The 23,003-nt window shown below is 38.0% G+C and overlaps 1 protein-coding gene across 2 annotated transcripts; it reads left to right on the top strand.

The window, feature by feature from the left end:
- Positions 1-2,642: 2,642 nt before the first annotated feature.
- PPIL4 (peptidylprolyl isomerase like 4) lies at positions 2,643-22,895 on the top strand. 2 transcript variants are annotated; one of them, XM_039346888.1, is made up of 13 exons: positions 2,643-2,798; positions 5,004-5,071; positions 5,368-5,432; positions 6,401-6,518; positions 7,454-7,596; positions 8,252-8,348; positions 9,880-9,996; positions 11,690-11,814; positions 13,248-13,314; positions 15,257-15,368; positions 16,065-16,161; positions 17,403-17,538; positions 21,605-22,895. In XM_039346888.1, exons 1-13 carry the CDS (start codon positions 2,729-2,731, stop codon positions 21,821-21,823), a joined length of 1,434 nt encoding a protein of 477 aa, XP_039202822.1. In that variant the 5' UTR covers positions 2,643-2,728; the 3' UTR covers positions 21,824-22,895. The 2 variants fall into 2 exon arrangements, with proteins under 2 accessions (XP_039202822.1, XP_039202821.1); XM_039346887.1 differs by having other exon boundaries at positions 17,403-17,547.
- The last annotated feature ends 108 nt before the right edge of the window (positions 22,896-23,003 follow it).

The following is a 23,003-nucleotide window of genomic DNA, read 5'->3' as shown; positions in this document are numbered from 1 at the left end:
ATTCAGCACCAGGCACGGTTTGCTCCCAAACTGCAACTGAGCCTCATCAGATTCGTTTCTCCCCCCTTTTTTTATATTCTTTTTCTTTAATCACTTGGCCCCATAAAAATTTCTTGACACTCAAGATCTTGTACTGCAGGCCACTTTAGTTGACTGTGTTCAGCAGGTCAGCGGTTCAAATCTCACCGGCTTAAGGTTGACTCAGCCTTCCATCCTTCCGGGGTAGGTAAAATGAGGACCCAGATTGTTGGGGGCAATGTAAATATATATATATATACATTGCTTACTGGTGTACACCGCTTAGAGAGTGCTTGCACTTAAAGCGGTATATAAGTCTCATAAATAAATAAAGTAATTATTAGCATGCTCTCTCCTGTCCCCAAACATTCACATAGAATTTTGTTTTGTATGTTTGGTTCAAAATACTGTACAGGGGCTCATAAAAAGTTTAACCTTCCTTTTTTGTGTAGTGAGGCCAGCCTCAATTATATTATATAAAGTACACATGTGGTTTTGTTTAGAGGTTGTTTTTTTTTTTTATCAGATTGGCCACTGCAAGATGACTGGCACTCCCACAAGGAGGGCTGGTCCACTGCACATAGCAGCAATTTGCAAATAAACTGGCAGAGCATCCGTATCTCTCCCTCAGAGGTAACTAAATCTGTCATGATGGACAGAAACCTTCTGTTTACCTGGCAGTTCAAGAGGAAAGAATGATAAAAAGAAAACATGAGAGATGGGGAAAGAGCTGAATTGCATCCCTTTGAGATATGAACTGCCTTTCACATCTACAACTAGCCTTTCATTCAGTAATCACTGATTGGGAGAATATTTCCTAGGGCTGATTTCAAAGAGTCTCATGTTCAATTCCAAGCATCTGAAATGATGCTTGTGGGCTATGAAAAGAAAATCTTTAATCCTTGAAGTCACTGAGTCACTACTGAGTAAATGGATGATTGGTCTGACTCAATATATGGAAGCTTCTAGACCAGGGGTTCCCACTCGGGGATGCTCACACCTCCCGGGGGTGCAAGACGATATTCCAGGGGGTGCGAAAACTTGGGTTTAAAAGTTTCAAAATTATTTTTTATGTTCACATCATTCAAAATTTGTTTAAATAAGTTTATTACTTTTGTAAGGGGTGCAAGAATATATCAGAAGCATTCTAGGGTATAGAAAAGCTTGGGAACCGCTGTTCTAGACTCTCCAAAAGAGAGGATATGGAATTACTTTAATGTATGATATATATAAGAGAAAGTTACGCTTCAATCATGGCTTATTGAATAAACCATGGTTGGTTGGCTTTGTATAACACACTAAGCCTTTCTGCTTTTGGTGAGAATTGCTGCTGTGCCACTACTACTCAAACGCTGGATTTTTATTTGTTGGTTTTATAGAGAGATAATACTATGATATATCAAATGTTAAATGAATATTTAAACCATATTTTTCTTTAAACATCTCTAGAATTATACAAACTTTTAGTTACCTCCCAATTTACATAGCTAGTAAAAAGAATAACCAAAAGGCTATGAAGAAAGAATTGATCCTGAGGAAGAAAATAATATATAAAAAAGAACAACATTCTACTACTAGAATTTGAAAGACAGTATATCTGTTTATCCTTGGTGAAGCATGCTCAAAGGTAGGCTATTTTCTTAAATATGGATCCTTAGGCAATGAAGAAAAAGTATCTTGAGTAGAACTTTAATTCTGAACCACTTTTCATAATCCCTAAATCAAGAGGTTTATAAAGGCTGGTCAGGCCAGACATACATAATTTCACCCTGTATGTTTTATTTTCCTGTTTGCTTGTTTAAGGTTCTCTGCACATGAAAAAAAGCTACATGTTCTGAGGAAAGAACGTTGTAATATGATCTAAACATAATGTTTCTTCTAAATAATTTCTCAGATTTATCTATCTCTATGCAAAAAGTCAACATCTGCAGCTTTAAAAAAGCACACAAAAATTCTGTATTAATTGATACAGAAAGCCAATTGTTTGGAAGAAAAGAAGGGGGATTTTTGAAGTCGGCTCTCTTCAGAATTGCAGAACAAGCTGATTCTCAGAGATTTCAGACAGAGGAAGTTTGCCTGTCTTTCTGTTAAAAGTACAACTGATTGGTGGGTAGAATTCAAGGTAGCATTCAAGCAAGTAAGTAAATCTTGAGATGTTGTTTGGTCAAATTGCCAAACAGCACTAGGCTAGAAACTAGGAGGAGACTATGAGTTCTAGTTCTACCTTAGACATAAAAGCTGGCTGGGGTGAAAATAAAAGAAAGAAGGTGTATTAGATATATTTGCCACCTTGAATTATTTATAAAAATAATAAAGGCAGGATAAAAAATAATTTTAATATGTGGGCCTCCTGTACCTATAGCAATTACAGTACCTAGGTAAGCAAATTAGAAAGTTAGATTTGTCTAGAGACCAGATGGTTCAAAGCCGGTTGTCTCCGCACAACTGGACCTGAGAACGCTGCCAAATCTTCCCCTGTCTTCTCTGAATCACGCTCACTTCCAACCTCCGGGAGTCCGCCAGTAGTGCCCAAACTAACTTTGAAGGGCGACTCTACAATCGTAAGTCTACGGTAACCGAGCCTTGGAACAGAGCGCCGCTTGTCTACAGCTGTCAAACCAGGGAGGAAGTGGAGTCGCGTAAGGCATTCTGGGATCGCGGAGGAGCAAACATTGGCGGAAAGATCAGAAAGGCGGCTGGGAGAGGCGCCATGGCTGTGCTCCTGGAGACCACGCTGGGAGATCTAGTGATTGATTTATACACGGAGGAGAGACCGAGAGGTAGTGACAGTGCAGCGGGTACCGCGTGGGACAAATTCCGGGCCAGAAACCTCTGGACAACTGCAGAAAAATTCCGGTTTAGCGATACTTCTCCAGAAGGGTTTACCGCGCTTGGAGAAGCTAGCACAACATTTGCGGAATGTGCAAAAAAAAAAAAAAAAAAAAAAAAGCTATATTTTTCAGGGATGTCTCAGAATCTGCAGTTCCCCAAAATGCAGACTAGGAGATAGTGATGCTCTCAGGAGGTGGGGGCTAAGTGATGGGAGATATATTGAGATATAATAATAATAATAGTAGTAGTAGTAAAGTTGGAAGGGACCTTGGAGGTCATCTAGTCCAACCCCCTGCTCGGGCAGGAAACCCTACACCATTTCGGACAAATGGCTGTCCAGTCTCTTCTTAAAAACTTCCAGTGTTGGAGCATTTACTGCTTCTGGAGGCAAGCTGTTCCACTGATTAATTGTTCTCACTGTCAGGAAGTTTCTCCTTAGTTCTAGGTTGCTTCTCTCCTTGATTAGTTTCCACCCGTTGCTTCTTGTCCTGCCTTCAGGTGCTTTGGAAAATAGCTTAATTCCCTCTTCTTTATGGCAGCCCCTGAGATATTGGAATACTGCTATCATGTCCCCCCTTGTCCTTCTCTTCGTTAAACTAGACATACCCAATTCTCGCAACCGTTCCTTATATGTTTTAGCCTCCAGTCCCCTAATCATCTTTGTTGCTCTTCTCTGTACTCTTTCTAGAGTCTCAACATCTTTTTTACATTGTGGTGACCAAAACTGGATGCAGTATTCCAAGTGTGGCCTTACCAAGGCATTAAAGAGTGGTATTAATACTTCACGTATATTGAAATTAATACTAGTTTTTCACATGGGATCAATCTCCTATTGTTTTTCCAGGGAGAACTTGGACTGATTGTGGAAAAGTTCTTTTATATTTAAAAAAAAAACTTAGAGTGGCTCCATTTCTTTAATAACTTTATACAATATTTACTTTAAGGATTATAAATGGCATCCCAGTTTTGGCAGCATCAGTACTCTGGACTTGCATTTTATCTGGAATTTAATAAAAAGCATTGGTTGGGGGAAAAAACAACTGCACACATTGAGTACATGGAATTTTTCCTCTGTTTGTTTTACTGTGATTTCACATTAAAACACAGCTAATTCTCGTTTTCCAACTTGGCTTTATGAACTTGACTAATGAGATTCTCAGTTTCTTTTCTGAAGTATAAAATATAACTTTCTCTGCCCAATTTCCACTGAAACCCCTATTTGACTTTTGTAGCAGCTTGATTCCCATAGATTACACCACAAAATCCTTCCTTACCCCATAAAAAGCAAGAAAAGCTTCAGATTTAAACTTCTTCTGTATTAGGATGTTATTAAAGCATAGAAATAAAACCTGTATAAAAAGGATAATGCATTGCCTCTTCATGCTTTCTAACAAGCTTACATGTCTCCAAATGTTGTATCAGTGGTTAATCCACTCTTGCACATTCTGTCCTTGTCTAACTGAATTACTATATATTTTGTCCTGTTTGTCCCTGCATTGCCTTTTTTTAACCTTCCTTTGTACCTCTTATTGTACTGAATTTTGGGAATTAGGACAGAAGCCTGCTTTTTCTCACTGTATAAAGCACTGTATGGATTGATGACACTATAAGGTAAAATTAGAACAAGTGTGTTCAGCATGTAGCCTGAGACAGCTAGTAATGTGCCACCCATCATAATTTTTTAACATTATGTGATTTGTATACATTAATTGTATATTTTATATGTGGCCCAAGGCAATTCCTCTTCACTCAGTGCAACTGAGGCAAACCAAAAGATTGGACACACTTGTATTAGAACATGCTGTGATTGCTTAATATGAACAGAAGGCACTCTGCACATTAACATAGATGTTCTTTAAAGTTTATAACATGCACTGCTGGTCTAAGGTCCATATATAGAAAAAAATGGACTGCTTAGTTGAAAATAAGTCCTGCATTTTCCAATAATCTTTTTCTGTAAGATTTGATAAAAATAGGTAATATTTCTCTGTCATTTTAATCTGAACATTTATTCATGGCATGCCATTTGTTTCATGCAACTTGCTGGGGATTGTTGCTGGGCATTTTTTATTGAATTTGTATGAAAGAATAGCTTGTTTCTTTTCGGCAAAGGTTGTAGCCTGTTTCAGTTTTCTTGTCTTTATTTCTTTTAGCTTGTCTAAATTTCCTGAAGCTTTGCAAGACCAAATACTACAATTACTGCCTTATACATAATATACAAGTAAGCATATCTGATTTTTTTCCTTTGCTTTTCCTTCATATATAAGACAATAATTTAATTGTGAGTCTTACATAGTAGATATACAAGTTTAATCTAAGAAATACATATGCTAAATGTCCTCTTCCTAATCATGCATGCATGTGTATGTTTAAATTCCTTTCTTCAGTTGTAAAACAGAAATAATAGCATAGTCTGCCTTATGTAATTATTGGCACACAGAGAAGATTCTTAATAACATGAGGAGGATTTTTAAATGATGTTAAATAATAAGTTATTTGTGTTCCACATTGTTTCAGAGAGATTTTATCATACAAACTGGAGACCCCCTGGGGACTGGTCGTGGAGGTGAATCCATATTTTGGTAAACATTGTTTAATTTTGATTTGCATAGTCAATAAAACCTTTTGAATATAGCAGAATTTATTACTTCTTGCGTAGGCATTCGTTTAGATTACCTATTGGTAATCTTCTTGGAACAAGAAGAATAAATCATGAACTTTGATAGTGAAAGTCTTCGTGCAGTTTATCAATCACTTTGGTCAATATATGATGCAGGGAAAAATTAAAGTGTTGGTTTTAACCTAAAAAACCTTAAATGGCTTGGTACCAAGGCAGCTTTTACTTAGAATGGCTTGATATGAGCATCTGATATGAACCATCTGAGGGAAAATAATTTAGTGATTCTTCGTTTCCTTGAAGAACCGTAATGGTGCAGTGGTTAGAATGCAGTGTTGCAAGCTAACTCACTTTTCACTGCCAGCAGTTCGATGCTGAAACAGTTCAAGGTTGACTCAGCCTTCCATCCTTCTGGTAAAGTGAAGACCCATATGGTTAGGGGCAATATGCTGACTCTGTAAATACTGAAGTGGTATATAAATCTAAGTGCTATTGCGATTGCTAAGTCAGGGAGAAGGAATTGCCTCAGTTATATAGTAGTCACTATGTTATGGAAGAATCTTTCCCTGGAAATTATATTTGCTCCAACATAGTAGACATTTCAGAAGCAACTTAAGATGAGGGTTTTTTGTATGTGTGTGGCAAGACATATGGTGTCTTATTCTGGTTTTAGGTTAATGCAATATATTACTATGAAGATTATTAAAGTTTTTTGTGTACTACCAAGAGTCTTATGATTGGGGTGATAAGAAAAATAAAGAAACAAATATATAGTCTCAGTTATATAACTGATTCTGAAATTGTTAAAAATGAATGGAACTGTCAATTTGTACTTCTCCATGCACTGTACTGCAGTTTTTTTTCTCTTATATGGCTAGTTTTTAAAAGTTGTGCAATTTATTCTGATTGACAATTTGTTTGTACATGTTTCAGCAAATTGTATGGTGATCAAGCTAGATTTTTTGAAGCAGAGAAAGTGCCAAGAATTAAACACAAGAAAAAGGGAACTGTGTCAATGGTAAACAATGGGAGTGATCAGCATGGATCTCAGGTATGTTCACAGATCTGGAAAAGTCATGTCAACATATTAGGACATATGGAAGTTGAAAGCACAGATATGACATTATATTAAAAAAAACGAAAATGGAAAAAAAATCATTGGAAAAATATGTTTTTTCTGCAGCATTAGCATATCAGATGCTTTCATATTTTAAGTGGCCGATTACCAAACCAGACTATTCATAAACATGGAATTATGTGTACAAACAATTTTGACTGATAGAGGAGGCATAATTGATCTCACTTAAAGCAAGAAATTTGAATCATAGCCAGCATGATTCAGGTAGAATTCTATTCACATAACAAGATTTTTCATGACTTTATTTCCACTCTTCTTCTGCTTGATTTGCTCTGGTGGTGTCTCCAACTTTTTGAAGCAAATTTAAACAGTATGGAAGAAGAACTGAGAAATAATTTGTTCTTCTGGCAGACAGACCACTACTCAACTATTCCACTATTGGGTGAATTCGCACTGTTGGGTGAAGTCTTTTGATATCGTCCAAACTGAACTTCAGTTTATTCAGCCATATCAACTACATCAATGGTAGATTTGTTCTAAGATTACATTGTTTTCTGGGTTCGCTAAAAACCTTAGTGGAACTAGATCTCAACGTGGTTGGGTATGACAAGTTAAATAGCCTGAGCATAGCACTGAATCTGGAAGAGCCGTAATAAAAATTCCTGTAGAGAACAAACAATCGACTCTTGTATTGCTTGAGAAATAATCTCCAGGAAAGACTGAAATCATCACAATATGACGCCATCTTCCGTGTCTAAAATTCACAGAAAGCTTGTGACATCAGAAGATTTTTCTGGTGAATGAATCCAAAATCAGCTAATGTATCAACAGACTGAAATGAGTAGATGAAGATTTTCATTAGTTTGTCAATTCCAATTCATTATTTTTCTTGGTTTTTTTTTTTTTAGTTTCTTATTACTACAGGAGAAAACTTAGATTATCTGAATGGTGTGCATACAGTGTTTGGTGAAATAACAGAAGGCATGGATGTATTGATGAAAATTAATGAGTCCTTTGTCGATAAGGATTTCATCCCATATCAAGACATCAGGTATGAACAAAATCTTCTACAATTGATAAAAGTGCAGAGTGTAAGCAAAATTCTGCTGGATTAAACAAAAGCCATCAAGTTGTGTCTATCAAAGGTATCCAAAACCCAAATCAAAAGCGGCTATAGTTTTCCCTATTGTTATGCTATTACCACTTTTGATAGATCTATTTGCTATGACTTCAAAACTCTTTAAGCAAGTGTTGTCCCCATTTGCTGTGGAAGTGAATTCCATAAATGAATTATGTGTATTGAGGTAAAAGAGTTTCTTCAAACTCTCCTAAACCTACTACTGTCATTCATGTATGAGATTAGTCCTTAACTATATTTGGTAGTAGATGAGAACAATTTTATGAACTAAATTTCATATAATTGGAAGGCAATTGTTATTGGAAGGCAATTGTTGAATTTCCTTTCACCATAAGCCAGATAAGCTTTCAGTTAAGTGTGTAATTTTATAGTGTCTGACTTTTATAGTAACATATGCACCCTCTGTCAGTGTTAAAATTTGGAATAAAGTTTAACTTATAGATTTTGTTTTCAAATAAATAAGTTTTGTTGTGTAGGTGTTTTCTGATGCAACAGTGAATTAATATTCAAAATTATTGTGAAATGAAACCTTGAACTTAATCTTTAACTGAATATGTTTTCTATTTAGGATAAACCATACAGTGATCTTAGATGATCCATTTGATGACCCCCCTGGTTTGGCAATACCAGATCGTTCACCAGAACCTACAAAAGAACAATTGGATGTGAGTGTGGAGTTAATCAAGAAATATGTTTATATTCCCCTAGTGTACCTGCTGATTTTGCAGATGTACAGAACTTTGTGGTTATGTTCTCACAGTGGCCCAGGGTCATGTTTGACTTGGGGAAAAAAAAGACTTTAATTAGGGGACATATTGCTCAATAAAAGCAACTGTGTCCTTTTCATTGGCAATAATACAGATTCTTCAGTTTCAATAGAATTTTAGTTTCAGCTTCAAGATAGGAAAAATATCAATGGCAACAGTTGCAGGTATTCTTTTCTAAGTATATACTGTTTTTTTTGCAATATTTGAGTGCACACCATTATTCTTGCAAAATAATGAACAACGTTAGAAGTATAATTCAAGCACGTGCCTGCTGAGAAGGCACATCTATGTCTTTACTAACTGCTGATCTCTAGCTGTGTTTTCTGTGGGAAAACAGAAGGTGTGCTAACCGTGCCACATTACAAAAGTATCATTAGCAGCGATGTACATAATTACACTTCCAAAAAGGTATATAGCAATTACAGAGGGGTGCACATTAATTTCATTTTTTTATAATTTATTTAGCTGCTCATCTCACCAAGTTACTCTGGGCAATGAACAAAATTATCACCTGATGATAAGGTGACAACGAAAAAAGTGATAAGGAAAGGGGAAGAATGAAAAATGAATGGAAATCTGTAACTGCCTTCTATAGAAGTATAACCTCAATACAGGTAGCCTTTGGTTAACAGTGGTAATAGGACAGTGATGTCAAACCTTTTAGAGACCGAGTGCCCAAACTGCAATCCAAAACCCACTTATGCCTCATCGGGTGCCGGGTGGGTGTGGCCCATTGGCTGGGTGTGGCCCATTGGCTGGGTGTGGCCCATTGGGTGGCCGTGGCTGCGGTGGTAACGGCAGACTGGGTGGGACTAAAAAGTTCAGTCAATGAATTTCAACTTTGCAAGATCTTTTTTTTTTCCCGTGAGAAGTTGAAATTGACTGATTGAACCTTTTTTTTTTTTGCACATGGCAGCAGAGGCCTAAAGAGAAAAGGTTTTATAAAACCCAGCTGAAGGCCTAGGACTGGGGTGACGGCACACGTGCCCACAGAGAGGGCTCTGAGTGCCGCCTCTGGCACCCGTGCCATAGGTTCTCCACCACTGTAATAGGATCTGGAATATCCATTGCTGTGTAACGCAATTGTAATGTGTGATATCACATGACTGCATCATTTAGTGACAGCAATCCCAGCACTTCCCATTGCTGTGATTAAACAAGATCGTGGGTTATTAGGCAAGGACCTCGTTGCAATTTCCTGTTGGCTTCCACAAGCAAGTTAGTGGAGAAGCTGGCAGAAAGTTGCAAGTCCCAGGTGGCTCACAAGGATGCCGGTGGGCAGGTAAGTGGCCGCTGCAAGGTATGGGAGAGTCAGTGCAGGATAAATGTGGTGAGGTTTCAGGCAGCTGCTGCAAAGTGTTATAAAAAAGATGAAGTATTCATTCTAAGTCATATTAAATATCTATCTCTTTGTTTTTAAATAAGACAGAGTGGGAGAATAGGTGCTGATGAAGAAATCGATGACTTCAAAGGAAGGACTATGGATGAAGTGGAAGAAATCCTGGCAGAGAAAGAAGCAAAAACACAGGCTATTCTCTTGGAAATGGTAAATACAGTATATCTGATCTTATTGTTAAATTGTAGATATGCAGACGCTTAGCAGATGCTTAGCTTTATTTAAATAGAAATGGTATCACATACTGAACGATTGACACATTAAGTCTGGTATGCTCTGTGTTTTTTGGCAATTTTTGCCTCTTAAAATGTAAAACTGGTCTCATAGTGAAATCTAAAGTATTTTAAATACTATATAATAAACTTGGCTAAAGCAATCGATATGCAGAAACACTCTTATGTTAAAGAAATCGAAATGCAGATTAAATGTGCATCTGTGCTTATGTTTGAGTTTTAAAACTATTGTACTAAATTCAGGTAAACATTTACAAAACGTGGTACAGATGGATCTGACCTGTGGTCAGCAACTATAGGCAGTCCTCGACTTACGGCCACAATTGAGCCCAGAATGTATGTTGCTAAGTGAGAAATTTGTTACGTGAGTTTTATCCCATTGTACGGCTTCCCTTGCCACATTTGTTAAGCAAACCACTGCAATTGTTAAATTAGTAAAACAGCTGTTAAGTGAATCTGGCTTGCCCGTTGATTTCGCTTGTCAGGAGGTCGCGAAAAGGGATCACATGACCTCGCAACCCTGCAGCTGTCATAAATTTGAACAGTTGTTAAGCATTCAAACATAAATCATGTGACAATGAGGATGCTGCAACGGTCATGTATGAAAAATGGTTGTAAGTCATTTTTTTCAGTGCTGTTGTAACTTTGCACGGTTACTAAATGAACTGTTGTAAATCGAGGACTACCTGTAGTTTCCTCCTAGGTGGACATAAGTTATAAATTAAATTCTAACTACTATTTTTCCAAATGGAGGGAAGCACTGGTGGCAAGTCCCAGGCCTTGGCCACTATTTCCTCCCTCCATCTTTGCCTCTAGTACAGGGGTTCTCAACCTTGGCAACTTTAAGACTTGTGGACTTCAACTCCCAGAATTCCTCAGCCAGCAAAGGAATTCTGGGAGTTGAAGTCCACAAGTCTTAAAGTTGCCAAGGTTGAGAACCCCTGCTCTAGTATGACAATTATGTGGAACCAGATTTTATGTAACGGCACCCGGCATATAAGAATAATTTATATTTTAATATTTTACCATTAAAACTTTAGTAATCCCTACTCATTGCAAGACATGAATAAGGTTTGTTTAATATCATCTATTGTAATCTTGGGCTTTTTTAATGAAATATATGAATCGGGCGTATTAAAAAGCATTTAAATTGATAAATCTCTGTAATGTTTTTTCTTCTGTGATGGTCCATGAAAGTAAACATATGATGCATTATTAGTAAGCCAGGTTACAACTTGACACCACAATTATTGCTTATAAATCAGTCCTTAACCTTTGTAGAATCTCTGAAGTCACAAGCATGAAAAAAAAAGAGATGGATGGACCTTGCCTTCTTCACAAGTTGCTATTTCAGTTATAGCTCAGAAGCATACTGTTTTTAAGAAAACTATCATCTTTTAAGCATCTCATCAGAGAGGTCATCGAACAGAAAGATCTGCCTTTTCCATTCTTAAGGCTTCAGAATAATCTTGAATAGCATATTCACATTGTACACATTCTCACATCTTAAAATGGAGTCATTTTGATATGTGTGTCCATTAGTGCAAATTGTAGGAGTGTTGGAATAAAGCAATGTAAAATAAAGTAATCTCTCTTGCATTGTTCCCTAGGTTGGAGACTTACCTGATGCAGATATCAAGCCACCTGAAAATGTTCTTTTTGTCTGCAAACTTAATCCTGTGACAACTGATGAAGACCTTGAAATCATATTTTCCCGATTTGGTTCGATAAAAAGGTAAGTGTTGAACATTTGCAAAGATACATTAGCAGGCCTTTATAAAAAGTGCAAAATGTAGTCCCAGCTAGTGAAAAATGCACAAGGAACATTTTTTTAAGTCACAGTGGCCTAGCAATAGACTTAATATAGATATTACCTTGTATTCATAGAAATACTTTTCAGACCTTTGGTGATTGCCTAACCTGAAAGTGTTTTTTCCTAAGCGGGAAAAAACAAAGTTTTTTTTACAAAGTTCTCTTTAGCAGACTTTAAAAAGATGAAAACAATAGTGATAGGGGAAGTTCAGCAGGTGAACTGTTTTCAATTTAAAGTCAGTATGCTTAGGTGTGTCTTAGGGTAAGGTTTTTGAGTCTTTCACTCACAGTATTATGCACCGGGGAGGGGACAGGCCTCTGCTAAAGGAAGATCTGTGAATTATCAAATATGATTGCTTGAATTTTTAGTCTGAGAACCAACTGTTACAATGCCATTTATTAAGTATTAGAAAAATAATTACTGTAGACTCTTCCAGCACTTTTTCTTTCTGATTTATTATAATATATGTATGTCTATTGTCTTTAGATTTTTTTAAGTTGCTTTTTTGTATCCTAAATCAATGATGTTAGAAAGTGCAGTTGTCTAATTCGGTGTGATGGCTAACCTAAATATACTTTTAAAGCTTATTGTATAGTATGTTGAAGCTGAACCCAGTGATCCTTATTGACCTCATTCACTAAATTAGAACTTGCCCCAACCCTGAAACTAATCTCTGGGTCTAAAGGTAGCAGTATAGGATAGAAAGTGCAAAGCAAGACTTCTGTCTGTAGTTCTACTAAACTCACACATTCTTATCATCCATACTGTAACTTCTGATACCAGTGCAGTGATGGCGAACCTTTTAGAGACCGAGTGCCCAAAAACTGGCCCCGCCCCCGCACCATCCCTGCCCCGCCCTCTCTGTCCCACCCTGCCTGCCTGCAGGGCCACTCACCGCCTCCAGGGCCCGCCGCAGATTGCCCAGGCAGCCCAGCAGCACCATGGTGGCCAGGCCCTCTGCCCACGCCCCACAGCATCAACTGTGTGATGAGGCATGAGGACAGAGTCTTGTCTACGCTGCCTGGCTGCCATGTCCTTGGCTGCGCTGCTCCGCGTGGGCCACACTCAGGGGTGACTCTCCTCCTGGGGGGCTGCTGGTGAGGAGGGGGTCATGGGGGGAGACAAGGCTGAGGCAATGACCCGTGTGCCCACAGAGAGGGCTCCGAGTGCCGCCTCTGGCACGCGTGCCATAGGTTCACCACCACTGCCATAGTGGCTTACGAGGACCTCCACAGACTGAGTGCTGTGAAAGCTATGGGATGATTTCCATGCCTTATTTAAAAAAAACTTTAACATCGCGTGACATACAACTGCTATCTGTATGGTTTCCTGAACAAAATGTGTTGATTTTTCAGTTGTGAAGTGATTCGAGATTGGAAAACTGGTGAATCTCTCTGCTATGCCTTCATTGAGTTTGAAAAGGTGTGTGGCCATATGTATATACCGTTTAACTATATACAGTATAAGAATATAAACCAAACTGAATGATTTATGTACAATTTTACTAAAGAGCAGTTAGCATTTGAAATATCTCAGTTCCATGCATTAGGAGAAGAAATTCCTGTTTTTAGTCTGCATACCCTTTCCCTATCTTTGATGGACTTCCTAGATTTGATCATTTACATCTGGAAACCACTTTGTTCTTTTAAAAATTATTATTCATCACCCTTTCATGTCATCCTTTTTAAATGAAATGCAATAAGGTACAATAGGTAACATGGTTAAGTGGTAAGGACTAAGAACATGATGCTGCCAAACACCCCTTAAAAACTCTTAGTAATTAGTAGAAAAAATGGGGCTTTTCACAGTTTCTGAAATATACATAATACATGATTAAGAGGGAGGATTCCCTCCTGTTTACCATTATGTACAAAAATAAAATGACCCCTGAAAATCAATGCATGAATGTGTTTGGGATGTTTTGGGATCCTTTGGTTTATAGGCTGGTTTTATTTGCACTACCTGGCTACCCATGGTTAACCTAACCCAGTGATGGCGAACCTTTTAGAGACCGAGTGCCCAAACTGCAACCCAAAACCCACTTATGTATCGTCGAGTGCTGGGTTGGTGTGGCCCATTGGGTGGGTGTGGCCCATTGGGTGGGCGTGGCTGTGGTGGTAACGGCAGACTGGGTGGGACTAAAAAGTTCAGTCAATGAATTCCAACTTTGCAAGATCTTTTTTTTTTCCCGTGAGAAGTTGAAATTGACTGATTGAACCTTTTTTTTTTTTTTTTGCACACGGCGGTGGAGGCCTAAAGCGAAAAGGTTTTATAAAACCCAGCGGAAGGCCTAGGACTGGGGCGACGGTGCGCGTGCCCAGAGAGAGGGCTCTGCGTGCCGCCTCTGGCACCCATGCCATAGGTTCGCCACCACTGACCTAACCATTATTCACTCTGTTTATTTATTTAGAAACTGCCTATTTCCCTCACAGAGGGTCTCTGAGCAGTGTACAGATAAAATGTTGAAAACATAAAAAAATGAATATAAAAATTTAAAATAAGGCAAGGATAGTTAAAATTTGATTTTAAAAGGCAGGAGGAAGGGCTTCAGTACACTAACCAGCCCCACAACTGAATGCTCCCAGCTAGATATAGATATTTTCAGAAAGCTAGGAGACTGAGGCCCCACCTCTCATCTGTGGGGAGAATATGCCAGAGAGTATGGGCAACTTCTCATTAACAACTAATTAACCCCATGGACAAGTTCACATAACATGCCAATTTAAAATGTAGGCTAGTTTGTGGCTCAGCCTGTCATGTGAACATAGCTACAGACTGGTATCCTGAAGAAGCAATTAACAGAACGTCCTAACCGCGCTTCGCGAAAGCCAGGAAACAGGAACGTTGCAGTATTCAACAAGCTTTATTCACTATGTTGAAACTAAGTTAGCACTGGAACGAAGCTCCATTCATTGCCCTAAATACATTCCTCCACCACACCCAGAGTACACACCCTAATTGACAGTTAATTGGTCATCTGGAATCCACCTGTCCCCCTCCCCATACCTGCCTTGTGATAGTCCTCCACCCTACCTACGCCCCGATCCAGTTAGTACTTATGTTCAAACCTTACATTGAGTCCACACCCCGATCCAGCTAGTACTTATGTTCAAACCTTGCATTGAGTCCACGCCCCGATCCAGTTAGTACTTATGTTCAAACCTTGCATTGAGTCCATGCGTTCCGTTCACGCCATTCTCATCCCTAATGTCCCACTCAACCTCTTCCTATAATACCCCCTCCCGGTATCCAAGTGTTGTCAGACCCAGTGTCCCAGTTCCCATCATTCACAGAGTCACGGTTCCAGCAACATAAGCCATAACAGTTTTAACTTTAATTACACTTCTTTTGAAACATATATCAGGAAGAAGATTGTGAGAAAGCTTACTTTAAGATGGACAATGTCTTAATAGACGACAGGCGAATACATGTTGATTTTAGCCAATCTGTTGCAAAGGTGAAATGGAAAGGAAAAGGTAACAAGATGTATAAATTATTTCTATTAATTCCTCCCATTGCAAGTTCCTTATGTTATAGAGAATATCAAATCTGTTTTGGGAGGGACACAGAAGGTATTTGTCAGATATAGATTTGTTGACCATGAAATATCTTCAAATATGATCCCTTTTCAATTAACCATTTATAAAGGTGTATATTCTACTTTTCAATCTTGTAATTATAGAAAGATACTAAGTAGAAAATGCTAAGTTTGCTCAATAAATAAATGCATGTGGGAATGGTGAGGTTTTGACTATGAAGTTGGCTTTATCAGTATTAAGAGCATTAATGCTGTAGTTAATAGACTGAAATGGAGTAGCTCAAACTATTTGAATCTGATCAAAAGTTGTATGTGCCCAGTATTAGAATTGGCATCATTTTTTGCTGAAAAGCATTGCTTGGGAAGGCTTTCCTTTGTGAACCAGACTATTTCTACTCTGCTTATCAAAACAGTTAGCACAAAGCAGCACAAATTATTTGTTTAGATTTCTGCATGGGATCTCGTGACAGGTGCATCTCGGAGGCCTTAACTGTTTCTGAAATATTTCTGTTTGGAGCCCATTTCATTAGGATCTCCCTAAAAAGATTTATTTTGCACAGCAATAATTAACAGCTATTTCCATATAATCTTGTATTCAAAATTAATGTCAGCTTATGTCCCTTTATATAAACAGGTGGGAAATACACCAAGGATGATTTCAAAGAATATGAAAAAGATCACAACAAAACTTCTAAATTAAGTCTGAAAGAGAAAGCAAAACCCAAGCAAGAGTATCCTGAACAGTTAAATTATTGCATGATGTATCATAGTTGTTTTAAAAGTAGTGTCATGTTAGTCTATTGTGAGTTGATAGAAGAATTTCTTGACTTCCCAGTCCAGAGTTGAGAGGGTGTGGCTGGTCCAAAATTACTCAATTGTCTTCCATGCCTAAGGAAGGACTAGAACTCAAGTCTTCTCCTCCCTCCTGGTCCAGCACCTTAACTACTACACCATTCTGGTCTTCAGATAAGTAGAAAGATAAGTAGAACAATAACATATATAACATTCAATATGTATATGAAACTATTCAGAACAGATAGAATATGGAATGTTATGTATATTATTCTACTTTATACGCCAATATTAAAGTATTTGTAGAGATTGCTAAACAGATCTGATGTTGAATATTATATTAATGGATAGATTTGCACTCCCACATCTAATTTCAAAACTTATTTTCTTGGGGCTATTATGTAAACACTCTTGTTATATAACTTTCATACGTGTAATATTTAGTGAAGAGCCAAGTTGGATTTAGGAAATTGAGAGTCCACTGGCAAGTACTTTTTCTTTTAAGTGTTTCTGAGAAACCTCAACTAAAGGCCTGTTTAGGCTTTATGATAATTTTATTATGAAGGAAATAAGCAGTGTCTAACTGGGGCCAAAATCAAAGTGTTTTAGCAGTTGTAAAAAAATGTTTCCATATGGTGAATGTATTTGCTATAGATCCTCCTAAATTTCACTTTCTTGTGAATTTGGGAGATCGTGTATTAAGTGTCGGTCTCAGTTCCCTCTTTCAAAGACCTAATGTTGCTTATATAGGCAGTGTTGCTTTGCATTCCGGCTGAGTCATACAGGAAAATTGACTAGTAAAGCTGTGAAGTGGAGGGCTGCCATCCGTTTACCATGCAGACATCTTTCAGCTACTACCTAGTTATGTCTCAGAACAGTTACAAAATAGAAAATCTGGGATTCGGATGGCCACCTGTAAGAACTGGATGATTAAAAAAAATTTTCCATTCAGAATTGTGTGTTTCAAAGCCTGGCAAAATCATTGCAAAGAAATACCGAAAGGGATGATTTGCTAGTCGATTCATTTACATCTGAGGGAGGCTGCCAAATTGTTTCCTTGCACTTCACTGGTCAACTGGCTCAAATGCAGTGTCTGCATTTATGGATTCTCTCTCCCTCCTGGCTCCCGTTGCCTTCTGGCATCGCTATTGGTCCCACTTTCCTTAACAGACATCCGTAGCTCCAAATATGATCTTGTGCTGGAGAATGAAGAGGAGGAAGCCAGAACCAGCCACAGGCACTCTGATAAAAAGAGGAAGCATTACTATTCAGACAACACCGATGAGGAGGAGGAGAAGAGGAACAGAAAAACCAAAGTATTAAATGTTTGTCCTTTTATTAGAATGATATTTTTAATTGGTTCCCGTGAAAAGAAAGCAGGGCCTAGTGTTTTCCCCGCCTTTAAGGATGTCCATTCCTTTATATCCTACTCCAGTGTTATCCTATTTGCTGCCTTAACACTGATGAAAAGTTTACTCTCTACATTCCCATTTTCAAATACAGAGCTTGCTCATTGTTAACTACTTCTTTTGGCTTCTGCACTCTACTGGAAATCCCCTTAGCTCTGCAGAACTTTTTAGAAAAACGAAATTAAATATGACCTCACTAAAAGACAGGAAATTCAACTTTGCCAATAGGTAGAAGAAGAAAAAAATCTGCTCTTGAGCTAAGACTCTGACACAAGTGACCTTTTGAAAAAGTAGTTGTGATCTGTTAGCTTCTGTGTGTGTGGTTTTTTTTTTATGATGTAGGCAAATGTTCTTAGTTGCTATCAAAAATTAATCTCATCCCCTCTCCTCCCCTCCCCCCAACCTTATGACAGCTAGGAAAAGATTAGAGATTCTTATTGTTGCTTAGCTGCTCTGTAGTGTTGCAAACACAAATTCAGGGCAATAGTTTGCAATGCAGTGATGGTTACAGCTGTTAAATGAAGACTGCGGTGTAAAAGAGACTTTTACTAAGTTAATTAACTTACTTATATGGATGAAAGGAGAAAGAAGAGGGAAGAGCCATCTCCCATGTCCTTTATTTTCCATATTCTTACAATAAGCCACTGACTACTATGGCCTCACTATTTGCATTGCTGTCTTCCCTTTGGAGGAGGTTTCTGCGTTGTCTTCACCAGATTCACTGCCAAATCTTAAAAGTTTGTGATACGCCTTGTATGCTTAATATGCCCAATTTGTTTCTCTGTGTCCTGCCATTTCATGCACTGTTCCTGATACTAGTTTAAATTAGTTATCTTGCTATATTCTTATTTATTCATTTGCAAATAAGAAGAAACCTTTGACTTTATCTCCAATATAATTTCATCAGATATCTCTTTTTGGCTATTAAATAATCCCCTGAACATTCCAAGTAATTCATCGAATTTCAGGCTTTTCAGAGCTACTGATTTTTCTGCTTATGATCCACTACCCTTGAGTGTACCCTTTTCATTCAGTCCTGGGTTTCTAGTTATCCGATTGTGCATTTCTGCTTGGATGTCTTTCTTACCTGAAATTTTATTTCCTTCTGATGGCAAATAGTACTCTCCTGATAAGTTGTAAAATGCAAGGTCCTTGAAACCAGAACCTGTTGATTTAATATTATTCTAAAGTGCTGTCTAAAAACCTCAATAAACTGGAATACCTTTCATAGTGAAAGAAAAGGCTATTTTAAAAAAAGGTCTTCTGCTGGTAAATAGGCACGAATAAATGAGTCGCCTTTAGTACACTGAAATGATGGGTTCCAACCTTTTTGAGACGCTATAATTTAAGAGAAAATTGGCATAAATATTTTACAGATAGCATATAACTCTGTTAAAGAGGAGCAGCGCTGTGGCCTAGGGGTGAAGACATTCACCTCACACTCGGGAGGTTGAGAGTTCAATCCTAGGCAGCGACAGATATTTCTCTGTCAAGGCGCAAAGAGTAAATATCTGCTGTGAACTCCGCGTAGGCCTCAGGAAGGGCATCCGGCCAGTAAATGCTGAGCTCCATTCAGTTGCCCCAACTCCACCCCGATAAAAGAGATTACAGGATCGTAAAAAGAAAAAAAACTCTGTTAATAATCACAAAAATGCTGGAATATGTTATTGTATGTGGTTGTTATGAAAAAACCCCAGAAATACTACAAAGAATTATTATTCCAAAAATCTCAGAAACAAAGTTTGAATTGAAACCTCGGGGTTTTGTTTTGCTTTGCTAGGAATTATCCCAGAACACATTTTTAAAAATTAAATTGATTAAAATGTGCACTGTTGACCAGGATAACAAATCTGATTCAGCACTGGAAAACAAAGAGACACTTTGCTAATGATAACAGATTGGGAAAAACATTTGAAGAAAGACACAGCAAAAAAACATGGGATCATAATCCTGCAGGTCATCATTGCTACTGCACCTGGGACTGTAAAGTTAAATCAGCAAGAGAAAAGATTAGCTGGAAAATCAATTCTTTCCGAAGTAGTGTTGTAAAATCCATGTGATTCACAAACAGAGCATTCGTTGAACTGTTTTACAAACAGCCTTTGCAACTTTTTGTTTCACTGTGTGTTTGTCTGTAGGTTTGGAGGGATTTATTTTCAGATGTAGTATATCTTGTTTTAACAGTTTTGAGTAGGATGTTTCACACTTAACAGTATGGTCAATAGTTTTAATAATTTGTGAAATATGGGAACATAGAAATATACACACTGCAACCTTTTCTTCATGTTCTTCTCCATCCTAACAGAATCTAGTTTGTAAACAAAAGCGAAATATCTGATATTGGCCAAGAAAAATAAAGTGTAATAAAAGTCTATAACAGCTTAAATTGCCTTAAAGTTTCATAGGTAAATCCCATTCACACAGCAGGATGTTCCTTTCCTTCCTTCTTTTTCCTCTGCCTTGATCTTCTCCAGGGAAGATGGGTTGGGAGGGAATATATAATGGAACCAAAAAAAAGAGAGAAAAAAGCAACCACAGAGCTATTGTTTGTTTCCAGAGTATATAACATTGTTTTACGACATGTCAAGGTTCAAATCTCATTATTATTTTTAAGTAATTACTGATCTCAGTTGCAACTGAACATTTGTGCAGGGGAAAGCAATTTTCTCTCCAGATATCTTGGATTACAGCTTTTGCAACTCATATCAGCATGTGGCGAATGGTCAGGAATTACAGAAGTTATAATGATGATGATGATGATGATGGAAGGGACCTTGGAGGTCATTTGGTCCAACCCCCTGCTCATGCAGGAAACCCTATATCAGTGGTTCTCAACCTCTGGGTCGGGACCCCATTTGGGGTTGAACAACCATTTCACGGGGGTCGCCAAACAACGAGCTGTGCTACTCCCTTTTATTCTATTGGCTTTTGAAAGCCAATAGAATAGACTCTCTTGAATAGAGTCTAATTCTATTGGCTTTCAAAAGCCAATAGGAATTGTCCAGGCTGTCTCTGCCCTGCTGAGCCCACCAAAAGTCCCATTCTGCAAACGGTGCTGCACCAGTTGAGTAGTCCTCGACTTACGACCGGTTGAGTAGTCCTCGACTTACGACCGGTTGGGGGTCGCGGCATTAAAAAGGTTGAGAACCACTGCCCTATACCATTTCAGACAAATGGTTGTCCAGTCTCTTCTTAAAAACTTCCAGTGTTGGAGCATTCACCACTTCTGGAGGCAGGTTGTTCTACTGGTTAATTGTTCTAACTGTCAGGAAGTTTCTCCTTAGTTCTAGGTTGCTTCTCTCCTTGATTAGTTTCCATCCGTTGCTTCTTGTCCTACTTTCAGGCGCTTTGGAGAATAGCTTGCAGTTGCCCTTTACCTACGCCTCTTGCTGTACCCAGAAGCCCCTCGTAGTTAATTTTCTTTGGAGGTACTCAAAAAGGTCTGCAATTGGCTCCAATATTGACAATCACTGCCTTAATTTGATAAAATTATCTGTTTAAGTCAACACCATAAAGTAGGTAGGTTGACTAATGCTGTATTTTAAATCATGAAGCACAGCAATTTCTGATTTTTTTGTTTTTATATTTCCTATTTTTTTGACAAAATAAATTGATATTATCCCAAATTATGTAAACTGAAACATAATAGGAAATAAAAGCAGCTTAAAATGTTATATTAAAATAATTTGGAAAAAAATTGTTTTACACTTCAAATCATAAATTTAAAAAAACCCACATATTTTTATACATAATGTAGGATAGATTATTTTGTTCTTCCTAGAGGTTTCCTTTAAAGGTCTAGCAATGCATAATTTACTTAGACTGAATTGGTACATTACTATTCATTCTGTAGGACTAGCATGAAAATGAGCAGGCAGAATTTGAAAACTGTTGGTGCTCTACCTGCTCCTCTTCTCTACTCTTCTGTGTCATCAATGCAAATAACTGCACATTTTCATCCTTCTTCTCTCAGGAGCCTGGCCGAAGGCACAAAGAAGAATGCAATAGGGAGAAAAGAAAAAGCGGCAAGCGAGAGAGATGCCAGAGCCATTCTCGGGAGAGAGAAAGCCACCACAAAAAGTCTAAAGACAAGCATTCCGAGGAAGCCTGGGAAAGAGACCACGATGAAGAGAAAAAGTCAGAAAGGAATCCCAAAAAGTCCAAAAATAAGGAAAAGTCCAAATATAAATAAGGACATTCTTGGCATTTATCTGCCTTAGAAACTGCCAATGCATTTCCTTCCAGAAGATCTTCAAGCTCCCTCTGATTCTGCCTCATGGAGTTCTGTGGGAGGATATCTTCATTGGGTGGATTCTACTGCTATGTTTGTTGCCTTTTAAAAACTGCAGGTTGTAGAGAAATTAAGAGAAATTCATGCTACAGTACAGTAACCAAGAGTCTGCAGCGTTTGGGTAATTACGAATAGCAGTCTGCTGCTGTTCCTGCCAGAAAGGAATTCTAAATCACTTTTAACTCTAAAAGGAGTTAATATGGAGGACATTATTCAAGACTGGATGAATTTACTTCCCTTTTTCTCATAGGAAACTGCTAATGAGTGAAGCATGTACGGTTACATGGATGAGGGAGATCTGGTTTTTGTTGCAAGTTGAGGCTTCCCTGTAGTATTTATACAAATAGAAAATATTGAATTTTTATATATAAAAATATAGAAATATATACTGTTACAATACATAGTTCATCATTCATGCTAGCCCAGGAGTAGGCAACCTTGGCTCTTTTATGACTCGTGGACTTCAGCTCCCAGAATTCCTGAGCCAGCATGGCTCAGCTTGGAAACCTCTCCCTTTCCCCTCAGCATGGCTGGCTCAGGAATTCTGGGAGTTGAAATCCCCAAGTCATAAAAGAGCCAAGGTTGCCTATCCCTATACTAGTCCATACAATTGGTACTGTTAAGAGTTCATCTTGCTGAAGTGGCTCTAAATACTTGTCGTTTCAGAGAGAAAATGAGAAGTCTCACTTTGCACTATAGCAGTGTACAATATTGATACATCTAGATTGCCACAAAAGAACGACTGTCATTTTGTACTAGCTGCAATATCTCCATGCAAATCTTTTAGTTTCACTGCCATCTAATATAGCAACATTAATCTATTTCAGCAAATATATCAGTAAATCTATATCAGTTAGGAAGCTGTAGCAAATCCTGTGGGTTTTGTATTTGGATTCAGTTTTTTTTAAATGTAGCTTTGTTTGGTAATGTAAAATTGTACATTCTTAATAAAAAAAGCTATCAGCCCCCCATATACGTATGTGGTAGTGGTGTTTTTCCCCTTCTTAGAATCATTTTATGAAAGCAAATGAGTGTATAACGCAAAATATATAAAGCGAAATATGGCAGTGAGAAAGAAATA

Source organism: Crotalus tigris, unplaced genomic scaffold (genome assembly GCF_016545835.1).
Source record: "Crotalus tigris isolate CLP2741 ecotype Arizona unplaced genomic scaffold, ASM1654583v1 scf7180000018030.5226217, whole genome shotgun sequence".
In the NCBI taxonomy this organism is placed as follows: Eukaryota; Metazoa; Chordata; class Lepidosauria; order Squamata; family Viperidae; genus Crotalus; species Crotalus tigris.
This window is presented reverse-complemented; position numbering and strand designations above follow the sequence as displayed.

Bases quoted from the DNA above. Each gene is read 5' to 3' on its own strand.
- PPIL4 (XM_039346887.1), top strand. From the start codon at position 2,729: ATGGCTGTGCTCCTGGAGACCACGCTGGGAGATCTAGTGATTGATTTA. The intron at 2,799-5,003 runs GTAGTGACAGTG...TATTTCTTTTAG, and splicing joins CACGGAGGAGAGACCGAGAG to CTTGTCTAAATTTCCTGAAG. The intron at 5,433-6,400 runs GTAAACATTGTT...TACATGTTTCAG, and splicing joins GGAGGTGAATCCATATTTTG to CAAATTGTATGGTGATCAAG.